This window comes from Geospiza fortis, unplaced genomic scaffold, assembly GCF_000277835.1.
Source record: "Geospiza fortis unplaced genomic scaffold, GeoFor_1.0 scaffold878, whole genome shotgun sequence".
Lineage (NCBI taxonomy): Eukaryota > Metazoa > Chordata > Aves > Passeriformes > Thraupidae > Geospiza > Geospiza fortis.
This window is the reverse complement of record NW_005054471.1, coordinates 445150-457892: the sequence shown is the minus strand read 5'-3', so window position 1 is coordinate 457892 and position 12743 is coordinate 445150. Positions and strand designations below refer to the sequence as shown.

The 12743-nt window shown below is 56.5% G+C and overlaps 1 protein-coding gene across 2 annotated transcripts in view; it reads right to left on the bottom strand.

Annotated features, from left to right (window-relative positions):
• The window catches only part of FAM214B (family with sequence similarity 214 member B), a 13618-nt gene continuing 875 nt past the window's right edge, over positions 1–12743 (bottom strand). The window contains exons 1-10 of one of the 2 annotated variants that reach the window (XM_031062871.1): positions 12553–12581; positions 8517–8609; positions 7742–7928; positions 4930–6177; positions 3285–3343; positions 2870–2966; positions 2282–2440; positions 1893–1961; positions 1329–1534; positions 873–1026 (exon numbers count right to left, since the gene is read on the bottom strand). In XM_031062871.1, coding sequence (XP_030918731.1) covers positions 873–1026; positions 1329–1534; positions 1893–1961; positions 2282–2440; positions 2870–2966; positions 3285–3343; positions 4930–6012 — 1827 coding nt within the window. In that variant the 5' untranslated portion in view covers positions 6013–6177; positions 7742–7928; positions 8517–8609; positions 12553–12581. Of the gene's footprint in view, positions 1027–1328; positions 1535–1892; positions 1962–2281; positions 2441–2869; positions 2967–3284; positions 3344–4929; positions 6178–7741; positions 7929–8516; positions 8610–12552; positions 12582–12743 lie in introns of those variants that run through there. The other variant, XM_031062870.1, reaches the window with a different exon arrangement.

Genomic DNA, 12743 nt, shown 5'->3' with positions numbered 1-12743 from the left:
TGGCAATCTTCTCAGATTCACAGCTCACGTGCTCTGGAGGCTCTTGCCCAGAGGGCTATCCCCATATTCCTGCAAAGACCTCCAGGTCCCCATCCACGTGGCAGCTGTGTCTCTTACCTTCAGGAACCTGGCAGTGGCCACTCCCTTGACAGCCATAGGTCTCTTGGGTCTGGTTTACCCTAAAAGACTCAGAAGAAAGGCAGACAGGGCTCCCCAAACTGCTTGGAGTTGGGCTGGCCCTGCAAAGCTGGTGCCAGTGAGGCTCAGCCTGTCAGCGGGCTTTTAATACACCTCTGATCTGGGAGCTGCACCCTGTGTAAGCACTGGGTCACTCTCCCTTCCATTGGCTGAAGCTTCCCTGTCCCTAGTCACCCTCATAGTCCCCACAGCCCTGCCTGAACACAGGCAGTCTGGTGCAGGCAGGGCTGAGGGGAAGAACAAGCACAGCACCTCTGATCCTCTGCACGAGCTTCCTCTGTGCTCCCAGCAACAATAAATACTAATAAATACAAACTCTTCCACACTTTCTGCTCCCAGACCTGAGACTAGTGTGGGTGGTCTCACTCACAGCTCCAGTCCATCTCTTCACTCCACACCCACCCACCTCAGCCAACAGCCAAGTCTCCAAGCTGGGAGCAGTGCCAGCAGAAGGCTTGGGCATGTCCCTGGAGTGCCAGGGCTGCTCCTCAGCCCCTCTCCCTCTTGGTGAAGCGCCCTGGGTGATCCCAGCCCTGCTGCAGAGCCTGGTGTCCGTGCTGGTCAGGAGGGTGGGTGATATCTCAAAGCAGTGCTTGCTGGCCCTGTACTCTTCTCTCCCCAAAGTGTTGGGCTGGAGGCTCCCCAGTGGCCCTGGGGGCGGGGAGTGAAGGAGGTCAGGCCCGGGGTGAGTAGCAGGGGTTCCGTGGCATCTCTGTGAAGGATTTCAGTTCATAGGGGATCCCCGAATCCACCTCGATCGACTTGCGGGAGAAAAGCAGCCGAATGTCGTCGTGAAGGTAGATCTTCCCTGACTTGGAGCTGTGAAACCTGCGTGGAGATGAGCAGGACAGAGGGACCTCAGGCTCCCCAGGTAAGGGCAGGGCATCCTCAGTGAGGGCACAATCCCCTTGACTTCTCTGGCCCCTGGTCAATGTGGGCACCCTCTGGTTGCCTTCAGAGGGACAGAGACTGCTGCCCTTGGGCAGGGTGGCAGCTCTAACCTCCCCAAAGGAGCAGCTGGTCCCTGCTCCTCCCCAGTCCCTCTTCCTGTCTTGCAGGCTTGGGACAAGACAAGAGAGGAGCCCAGGGAGGACCCTGGGGCAGGTGCCCATCCCCCTGGCATGCTTTACCTTAGATGCATCAGGTAGCAGAGGACCCTGCGGGGTGGGCTGGTGCCCAGTGGGTCACTGGGGGCCACTGTGGACCCCTCTTCCTCCCCCACAGGCACCAGGAAGATGCGATGGCGTAGGAAGGTCATGTGGTTGGCTGGCATGTCCTGGAAGTCGTATGTCACCAAGAACATCTTCACAACAGTCTTGTTGGGGTTAAATAAGGTCTGGGGGCAGAGGGGTGGGGAGTGAGACTGAGAAGGATGCAGAGCAGAGATGGGGCATCTGGAAGCAGAAGGTGATGGACCAAGGATCCAGAAAGCCTCACACAAGTCCTAGAGTGCTTAACCTGAGTGTCACAGGTCAGTTCTTTCCACTCACCTTCACACCTGTGCTCCTCTTCCATCACATCCCATTCCCACTGCACATACGCACTTTCCTGCCAAAACCCTCACCCACCTCTTCCTTCCCTGATTGTCCCATCACCTTGTCTCCTTGACAGCACCCTAGGTACCCTGTGCTCCCCTATGCTATGCTGCCTGGGTGGCCATGTAACCTCTCTGCAGGAGACATCGAATGACTCACCACTTGGATGGTTCCAGCTTTGGGGACACTGTAACCCTTCTTTCCCAAGGCCTCCAAGTCAATCACTCCCTGGGGAAAAAAAAACAGTGTGTGAGAGAAGGAGAAAGCCAAGGGAAAGTCCAGCTGGGAACCAGCATGGGCCTGAGACTCTTGCTGGGAACACTTGGCACAAGACAAGAAGAAAACCCCCAGCTCAGCCCCTCTCCAAATGAGGAGAAGAAACAGAGAGGTGGTGACAAAAGAGGTGATGACAATGGCAACCATGAAGCAGCAGAGCCTGTGTATGTTCCCTCTTCTTTCCCTTTTTTGGGTTAAAGACCACCCTTTACAGAGAGGGGCTGCCCCAGGGTGTCAGGGTACAGCTCCCCCAGCTCCCCACATCCATGTACCAGGAAAGGCGAGGGCACGCTGTGTTCAGAGATGTCGAAGTAGGTGACGTCGACGGGCAGGGTGACATGCTGGGGACAGTAGGAGCCACTGGCACCGATCTCTGCCGTGAAACCCTCGATCCTCCCCGATGGTGCAAAGCGCCCCTTCAGGATGGACTCCTGAGAGGGAGGGAAACGTTAGGGAATCTCAAACACCAGCCCTACCCCCTGCCTCAATGCTCCAGGTGAAGTCATCCCCATCTTCACTGCACCCAGCTGACTGCTTGCCCTCCTGTGCCCAGAGACCTCACTCTGAGACAGACCCACCCTGAACTGCTGGGGTAACACCAACCATCTAACAGGGAGAAGCAGTGACAGTGCCTCAGCTCAGCCTCACAGCACCTATCTCAGCAGGTGCTACCCAAGGATCTGCTGGCTGAGCCAGGCTGCTGGTGGGTCTGCGTGGTGATGACTGCACGCCAGGCCTTTTGGGGACAATCAGCCCAGCCCCACACCACGGCTCCCATCAGGTTCAGCCTCTCACACTCATTGCTAGCCCTGTGTGGAGTCCCTGGGACCCACCTCCCCCCAGCAGAAAGGCACCGTTACCTCAAAGTTGCCCAGCAGAGCATGGCTGACAGTGGTGGTGGCCCAGGGCACTGTGGGGGACCTGGTGCCCCTCCGGAGGCTGGTCCGGAGATGTCGCCTTGGAGTGAGGAGAGAAGACTGGTGTTGGACTGAAGAGCACACAGCCCTGGGTTTTTCATCTTCCTGGGAATGTGGATCCCTCTCCAGGTCCCCCATACCTTTGCTAGAGGTTGAACCTCCTTTCCTACATCCCAGGGAAAGAAGAAACACCACCCCCTGCCCCAGTCCTGCAGTCTTATGGAGGGGAGATACATGGGCCAGGGCAGGGCAGAGGACTCAACCCAAGGGGAACCTCCCATGGGGCTGCAGGGCACTGAGGTGGGCAGGCCCACCCTGAGCCCCCATGTCCATCCCACAGGGCTGCCAGGACACTCACGATTTGAGACGCAGCCCACTCTTCAGCCTCCTCCCGACCGCAGTGCAATCTGAAGAGCTCTGGAGAGGACACGAAATGGAGAACCATGTTAGGGCAGCAACCAGGGCCCATGCACCCCTGGGAGGTGCCATCGTCCTTTGCCCTGCCCCATATTCCCAGGAGGGTCCCAGCAGATGGAACAGGCTCCTGTCCTCAGGCAGCCATCAGCGCCTCTGGAGGACTGGCCAGCAGGGCAGCACAAGGACTGGGGTGTCTGGTGGGAACACAGGGCTGCCCAAAACCTTTAGTGGCTCAGCTGGGAATGAGGGTGTTGGTACCCAAGGGTACAACACATTGTTCCCTCTTTAGAAAGCAGGTCTCAGGAGCAGCCCCAGTGACAAGACACCTGTAGACAGAGCCATGCAATGACACCCCCTTGCACCTCCCAGAGACTGGTGACACCTACAAGGACACTTGCCGACCAGCCTCTGAAAAGTTCTGTCCCCTGGTGATTCATGCAAAGTCCTCAGCAGTGCCACCAGGCAGTGCCACCCCCACCCACAGCTGGGATCCTGCAGCTGTGGGGTGGGGGGGTTAAAGCCACAGTCACACTGCAGCCTCCTTTTAAAGATGACCCTTTTTCAGGGGCTTTCCCTTCTGGAAGCCACACAAAGGGTAGCACAACACAAAGGGATGATGGAGCTGGCTGGCATGACCAGGCGGGAAAACCCAGGGAAGCTGCTGGAGGGCTTCACTCTGCAAGGACAGTGCTGGGAGCAGCTGGGCTGGGGGACAGTCATGAAAAAGGCAGGCAGCAATGGAGCTGTGTGCCATGGATGGCGTGTCCCAGCTCCAGGCAGCAAGAAGCCAGGGTAGCTCTGACATCAGTTCCTGTGGGTCCCCACACCATGGGATGCCCCAGAGAAAAAGAAGAAGGTGCCAGGTCTGGCCTGAGCCTGCTGCAGCCTCAGCTGGCAGGATAGGGCAAGGGCAGGGGGCTGATAAGAGAGGCAGGGTAACAAAGGGGGAATTGGAGGCAGCTCCTGAGCTGCTAGGGAAGGTTGCAAACCTCACACGTCTGCCCCATTGCTGAGAGCTTGTGGCACCTTGAGGACATGCCACAGGGACCCCAAAATGGCAGAGAAGCCAGTGGCATCTCTGCACACAGCACTGGGCTCCTTGGTCAAAGCATGTCCAGTCCCACTGCCTGCCACTGGTCACTTGCTCTAATGGGCATCATGGCCAGGAGTTCAAGCCATCCCACACATCTGCCTTCCTCCTCATCACGCAGGCAGAGGCCAGCCCTCTTCCCAAGGTTGCTGGTATATCATGGCTTAACATGAAGCCATCAGATTCCAAAAGTGGCTTCATGACATGTGCAGCTCTCACTGCCATGGGGAGGTTGTCTCCTGTCCAATCAAGGCTCTCCAGGAGCAAAAGCCAGTTGCATGCAGAGGATCCAGTGACTGCAAGATGTCAAGAGCTGGTTCAAACAGACCATGTGTGTCAGGGCTGACTGTCAGCTACTGCCTTGCTCACACCAGTACTGCAACTCAGGGACAGGACAGGGCATGGTGCCACAGTGGACCACACTGCCCACAAGCACAGTCCTGAGCTCTGAGCATCCCCAGGCCATTCCCTGCTTTCCCCCAGGAGCAACACTCACCTTGGCTGCAGGAAGCAGGTGATTCCAGAATGGAGCTCCCTTGGCATCAGTGCTGCGGCAGGCTGTGGGCACAGGATGGCATGGCAGGACCCTCTTCTTCCTTGCTGGTGGGGACAGGCTCTCATCCTCAGAGCAGGAGTCAGCCATAACCTCGCCAGCGGGCAGCAACTTCCTTTTGGCTGGGCAGGTGCTGCTGAGCTGGCTGCTCCCACAGGGTGTCATCTCCTGGGAACTCAGGTTGCTGGGCTCGGGGCTGAGCGCTCTCTGCGGAACTGGGGACTCCCTGCACCCATTGGCCACTGCTGGCCCTTCTGCTTCTCCGCTAGCCCTGCTGGTGTGAGCTGGGCTGCTCCCTGGCTTCTCTCTCTTCCCACCAGGGTCCAACTGGGTTGTTTGTGCAATACTGTGCAATTCAAGGTGAAGTACATTGTGGCCACTTGATGGCTCCCCATTCTCTCCATAGTCTATGGGCTGATCCCCTGATGAGACAGGGCAACTGTCTCTCATGTGCAAAGTACTGCAAGCAATGTGCCGGGGCCAGGAGGAGGAGGAGGAGGAGGAGGAGAAGGAGACATCCTGCGACTTGTCCTCTCTGCTGGCCTTGGGGCTGTGGCTGGGGCTGCCCTCACAGCGGTGCTCCACCACCCGCAGCCCACTGTGGGAGAAGTGCTGGGCAGAGCCACAAAGGGAGAGCTCCTCCACCAGCAGACCATCTTCAAAGGTATCATCATCATCCAGGGAAGGCTGCCCAGGGCCCCCATCCACCCCCCTGTCACCCCAATGAGTTCGTTTGGGATCTCGTCCCCCCTCCAGAGTTCGCTGCTCAGGGTATCCCCTCTTGACCGCTGGCCGGGTGCCTGCCCGCTGCTCCGTGCTCTCAGAGGAGCTGGAGAGATGGGAGAAGATGGACACCTGGTAAACCTTCTGGCGCTTGATCTCTGTCTCATTGTAGCCCATAAGGATGCTGCGGTGGGTGCAGCACTGCGAGGAAGGCTCCAAGGGTGTCTCCCCCCTGGGCCGGGACAGGCTGGGCTCCGTGCTGCGCTCCGGGGACAGAGACGTCTCTGTGTGGATGTGCCGCATGGAGCCTCACTTGCTGGGACTCCAAGTGGAGCCCATGCAGCAGCAGGAGGGGGACTGTAAAGTGCCACAAGTCAGGGTGCAAGGACTGAGGGTGGAAGCTGGGCCTCCTCTCACCCAGGATCTCTGTGTGAGCCCTCAACTATGAGGTGCTCTGCAGCACAGCATCTGGAAAAAAAAGAGAGCAGAGGGACGAGGATCAGCCACGGATCTCCATCCTCATCCAGGTTTCTGGCTGCAAAGGACCCACTGGGATATGGCTCCTCACACAGCCCATTTGAATCTCCCTCTCCAGGGACAGGAAGAGGAACGAGGCTGATGTGCCTTTCTGGGAAACCCTGAGGCATCACTCAGCTGCAGGTTCAGCACGCACTTCCTGGCTCAGGCAAGGAGAGAAGTCTCCAGACAGGCAGGAGACACCTGTGGACAAGTCTGGACAGGTGGGGAGGAAGAGGCCTGCCCTCTGCCAGGGACACGCTTGTGCTGTTGTGGAGCACAGGAGTCAGGCAGGTCAGACCAGTCCCAGGGGCTCAGGCCTGTAATCACCCCTTTGGGCAACAGCAGCAACATCTCCCAGTGCTGGCCAAGACATCCTGCCCTGGCCATGTGCACTGAATGAGGCAGGGCTGGTGCCAGCCCTACAGCAGGGACAGGAACCTGTACAACATCCCTGTTACCTCTGCCAGCTTAGACCAGGCATCTCCAGCACCTCAATCAGCAGCTGGGAGATACCAGGGTCACCATCCACCCACTCCTGCCAGCTCCAAGGGTCTGCCCTTCTCTGTGCAGCATGGTGCCTCACTTTTGATTTTCAGTCCAGTTTGAGAGCTGTGAGAATCTTGTCCACATGTTGGCTTGTTTCGGGCATGAAAAATACTGAAATGGCTGCAAGAGCTGAGGAGATGCAGGAAAAGTCACCAGCAGACTGAGGACAAACTGCCCATGCCTGGCAGCTCTACCTTTTGCCTTTCTTTGCAGCTGTGCCTGATCTTGTGGCGTAAGGGCTTAGGGGCAAGTGAGCAATAGGGAAATTTGTTCTCCAAGTGGATCAAGGCAATGTGGAGAATGAGCCTGCATATGCTATTTTGACCCTGCTGGGATGTGGATGTGAAAATGGCAGGCCAAGGTGCTTGAGACCAGGGATTCTGTTTAAAATGAGTGATAAAAGGTATAACCATGCACCAGGATATGCTGGGGACTGACTGGCTGGAAAGCAGCACAATAAAAAAGGCCTTGGGGGTCCTGGTGGGTGCCATATTGACCATGAGCCAGCAATGTTCCTTTGCAGCAAAGAAAAACAATAGTGCACCAGGCACAGGATTAACAGCAGGTTGAGCAAACTGATCCTCCCTCTCTGCTCAGTGCTGGTGAGGCCACATCTGAGAGAGTGCAAAACAGGGACACTAAAAAATTAAGGAAATGGAGCATCTGTCCTATGAGACCTGGGACTGCTCAGCCTGGAGAACAGAAGGCTTGGTGAGATCTCATCCAGATATCTAAATAAGAGGTTCCCTCTGAATATCAGAAAACACCATTTTGTTTAACCATGACTAAGCACTATAAACCTAGGGATGTTGCAAAATCTTCATCCTTGGAGATATACAGAAGTGATCAGGACAAAGTCCTGGGCAATGGTTCTTGGTGGGGCTGGTCCAGATGTCCCTGCCAACCTCAACCCCTCTGTGTAGCCCCCAACAGTGCCACCCATCCTGGCTGCCCCCACAGTTCTCACCCCTGCGTGTCTCTGGATCAGCCTCCCTGCCCCGCAGCAGGCGGTCCTTGGCACAGCTGGCTGCAGACGCCTGCCAGTCAGGCACCCCCCAGAAGCGGCGTGGCTGCCGTGGAATGGCTCCCACCATCACGGTGTGCCTCTGAACCTCTGCAACGTCCTCTCCAGCTCTTCAGGGTCCACAGTGGCTCTGAGGGGAAGGAAAGGGGGAGATGCAGGGCTGGGGTGATTCAGATGCTTCCTGGGAGAAGGGCAGGGGGGTGCTTCCTGTCTGCAGGGTCACGCAGGCAGGGAAGGCAGCATTTAGGCTCAGCCTTTCCCAGCCTCCCAAATCAAAGGCCACATACATCTCAGGCAGTGCTAACACATTGATTTCCATTTAAACCACAAATATTTTAAGCTAAACTGTGAACTCTCATACCTGGCTTGATTTTACATCCCTTTTGCATGCCTTCCTGTATGAAACCCTGTGCATAGGAACAGATTCCTCTTTCTTTCTGGCGACCATTTCATGCCTTGCTTTCCAAGGCACTGCAGCAACCTCTGGGCCTCCAGCTAGCTCCTGGTCTCATGTTCACCTCCTCCCCCTTCCACCCACAGCACAGGACACTTTCTGGCCCTACAGATAAGGAGAAGAGCTTGGAATTGTTTTCTTCCAATATGAGATGCCTGTCAGGGAAGGCAGAAATGAGGAGCCTGACAGCCCTGAATCATAATGGCTCCCCACCAGTTTTCCCCAGCACAAAGACAGCAATCCTTTCATGTGCACAGCACTCACCTGTTCAGATGTGCCCTTGATGCACAACGGAGATTTGCAGATGCAACACAGCTCCCCTGTGGTCATAATCCACGGGAACTGCGGCTTTGATGCCTGGAAGAGGGTGTGGAGAAGAGTCAGCTGAAGCAGCAGCTCATGGTGCAACACCTTCAGAGTGTGCAGGAGCCCTTGGGCACCTCCACCCTCAGCACCTCTGTGGCAGACAGCTCATGGACTTCACCAGCCCAGGCACCTCCAGGTAAAGGAGGAAATCGTGCCTATCCCTAGGGATCATGCCCTCCCCACCTCCCTCCTATGCATCCCTCAAATGGGGACTCACTGCAGCACCCATCCAGTGGGAAGTCACTGTCTGGGCACCCCGAGCCAGCAGTGAGTACTGCTCTGAAGGCTGGAAACAACAGGGCCAGGGGCTAGGCAGATGAACAAAAACCCCAAATGGATGCTGAGAGCAGCGACACTCAAGTGCAATCCCCTTCTGCCATCCTGGTCTGGCAAATTCTGCATCCCTGCAACTTGCACATGGGAAGCCAGCATCAGCTGTGCTTGCTGCCTGACCTCACCTGTCCCAGAAAACAGGCTGTTCTTTCACTACATTTCAAATAAGATTTGTAATTACAGGCTGTCATGACCAGTCTCTGAGAGCTGGACAGCTCAAAAGCCACCACCACTGCTGGGGAAGGGCACTGCCAGCAACCAGCCAGAACAGGACCTGTTGAGATACAATACAACTGCACCCAAGGAGCACTTGCAGCAGGGCAAATCAGTGCTGCAGCATTACAAACCACGGTTCTAAAACCTCAACAAAAGCTTTTCGCAAAGACCAGCTCCTCCTGGCACCCCATGAGGTCTGCACCAAAGCAGGTAGGAAAGCAAGTGAATGCCCTCAGTTGTGGGCAGATGCTGAAGTGGTAACATGCTGTACTCTGCCTGCCTGGAAGGTTGCTGTGTCCCTCCTCCATCCCTGAGGGAGCCCTGTACCATGACTTGTGTGGCACTATCAACCAATGGGAAGCAAAATCAGCAACCAACAGCAAGAATCAGCGTGGTGCAGGGCAAGAAAGAGAGTGTCCATCCCAGAACACACACAATTTCACCTGTGTCCTTTCATTCTCTTCCCCGTGTTCCACTGAAGTCACAGCCATTTTCTCCCTGGCAACCGCTGCCTTTCAGGAGAATGGATGTATAAGGACAGGCTGACCTGCTAGCACCACAAACCCCTCCCAGCTGAGTTCTCAACACCAGTCATCAGGTGCTGCCAGCACCAGCCACTAAAACGAGGGACTGCACCACCTTTTGCCAAGCCCAGATACTGCTGTTTGAAGCATCATGCTAGAAAATGTCAGCCCCACGCCAGAAACAGGAAAGTATCACCCAAAGTGTCTCCAAGTACACCCTAAGATCTTCTTGAACATCCTCTGTGAGGAGTGCCCAACAGCCTGGATGGGCATCAGCTGGGGCATAGCTCTGCTTCTCACCCTCCTCAAGATGCAAGGGCCTGTATCCCAGGGAAGTTCTCTTGGCAGTGCCAAGTGCCTCCCAGGGCAGTTCCTCCCTGCTGAGTGCCCATCCAGCTCACAGTAGAGCTCAGCCTCTGACAGCACCAGGGGAGCCCACCACCTCCCCACAGAACAGAGCCTGGGACCACAGCCCCCTGCACTCCAAGCAGGCACAGGGAGAAAGCACCTGGTCACCTCTGTCTTCTCCTGTCCTTGAGCCAGGCATTGCCAGAGCCCTCATTCTGGCCACATGAATGGGACAGAGCCAGGCCCAGGGCTTCACCAGCTCAGCTGAGCAGCACAGGTACCATCCCTGTGGACACAGCACATGGAGCTCCATGTGCCCATACCAGGGGTCTGGCCCCTCCTAAGCCCACGATGTTGATTTTTGGTTGTTTTTTTTTTGACAGTATTGCAGTCTGTACTGGTGCCCTATGATAGGACTCCAAGAGCTTTGGCTCTTAAGGGAAGCCCACTCAGAACTCTTCCACTCTCTGCCCTGCTCCTGCCAAGGCCCCCTCATTGCTCAGAGAACAGGCTGGACCCCGTGCTTTTGCCAAGATCTCCCAGCACCTGGATCTGGAGCTATGCCAGGCACAGCTTTCCTCTATTTCTTTGCCTGGGGAAGGGCACCACGCTTCAACACCCAAGAAAAACCCAGTGCCAAATGACCTGCAGAGAGGGAGCGTGTCCCAGGCAGTGGGGCAGAAACCCTCTGTTCCTTGGGGACACTGCGCCACCAGAGCCCGACATGGAATAACACAGCCAGGCCTGGTGGGTTGGGTCAGGGACCTGGCTTACCTGCTGGTTCCATTCCTATTAGCACATCCAGGGGGAAACCAGGATTAACAGACCATGGTCTCAGTCTGGAGGCAACAGAGCAGGATGGTGAGTGAGGACGGGTTCCTGGCTGGGCAGTGCAGCAGCGATACCACATGCCGGGCTGCAGCCTGCAAAAGGATCTGATGCTGTTCGAGCTGTACTGTGCCAGCCAGAGAGGAAGTAGGATGAGTGTGGGGCAGGGAGGGTATCTGTCATGAGGCAGAGCCCTCAGGAGTCTGGCAGGGCTGGTAGCACAGCACCAGTGCAAGGAAGAGAGCAAGGCGTGTGCCCAAAGTTGCCACCCTCATCCAGGGGAAATCCAGTGGCTTCCCAGAGCAGCACTGCCAGCCAGTCAAAAGGGACACATGGCCAGTCGACAAGAAGCTTTGACCTGGGCACTGCTGCCTGGGAGAGAGCACCAGCCTGGTGGCTGGCAGGGCCAAGAGGGGTCTTTGCAGAATTTAGACCACAAAAAACCCCAAACCAATGCCTAAGTGGCTTTTGCTGCCTTCTCTCCTGCTTCCTCTTGTGGGAAGTGCTATGGAGAGACACTGGTGGCCTCACTGCGGGTGAAGCAGGAACCAAACAGCCAAGAAGGAGAAGGGCCACCATTAGAAGAGGGCAAATAATCATCCTCAGAACAAGCAGAGTACAAGGCAAGAGAAGAGGCAACAGAAACTGCTGGAAACAGACTGTCTGGAGGATAAATCATAACTCTATTGGTCCTATCTGAACCCAAGGAGAAGGACGGAAATCTAAGCAGTGTGAGCACAAACCCAGGAACTCCCTGGCACAGGCTAAGAGCAGAGCTTGTGAAGTGCCAGCAGGCAGAAAGTTTCCATCACAACCCTGAAGGATGGCAGCACTAACAGCAATGCTGCCACCAGAGAAGGGTTCCTGCACAGTCTGACAGACCAGGCATCTCACCATCAGGAGAGAGACAGACATGTGAGGCTGGGGACTACCTCCAGCACTGTAGCAGAGGTGGCAACCCCAGGGAGAAGCTAACAAGATGCTAGAGGAGCAAACTGCCTGAATGGAAAAATGACCACTGGCCATGGCTCTGGCACTATCCTGGAATTCAGGTTGGGGAGGAAGGATCTGACACTTGGTGAAAACAAGAGAGAGGAAGAAGAGAGGGAGGGGGAATGGATTCAGAGGGAGGGAGCTTCCTTGCCCCACTGCAAGGGCAAGTGCTGCTCTTGAGGGTCCTCAGGAGGCCTCCTGCCGTGCCAGATTTATGCAGCTGCAGAGCCTTGTTCAGTGCTAGCCCCTGCTAGGAATGGAGAGGAAGCCCGATCCCAGAGAGGAAGGATGGGGCAAGAGGTATAGCCTATGTCACAAGTGCAAGCTCCTAGAAACCACCAGGCACGGCTTTCACAGAGACAGAGACCCGACACCTCCCTGTGCCCACAGCACCGTGTCCCTGAGGTGCTGCTGCTCCCTCCCATCCCTCGGGAGGTGGCACTGACAGTGTGCAGAAGCCCCCAGGAACAGAGCAGCCCTCTCTGCAGTGCATCTTGCTGGGGCTCCAAGCTGCAGCAACCTCCCCAAGGGCTGAAGTCTGCCCAGCAACATGCAGTGCCTCCCCAGCCCTAGCCTCACACTCAGGTGCCGCAGGGACTGAGCCCTTCCGCTCGGCCAAGTCGGGATAACACAATGAAACCTCTCCAGGGAGCTGGGGGAGCCGGAGCAGAGCTCCCAGCCCAGGGACTTACCCCTTCCCTCTGATGGCCCTCGTCCTGGCAGAGATCACCTCCGCACACCTTTCCCAGGTGCCTGGCTTGCACACGGCGATGCTGACAATAGCCTGCGGCTGGGAAGGGGGGTTTACAGGGTCTGCAGGCAGATCCCACTATGCGACAGCCACCTGTGTAAAGCTTTCCCCCACGTCCAACCCCCTCCCCGC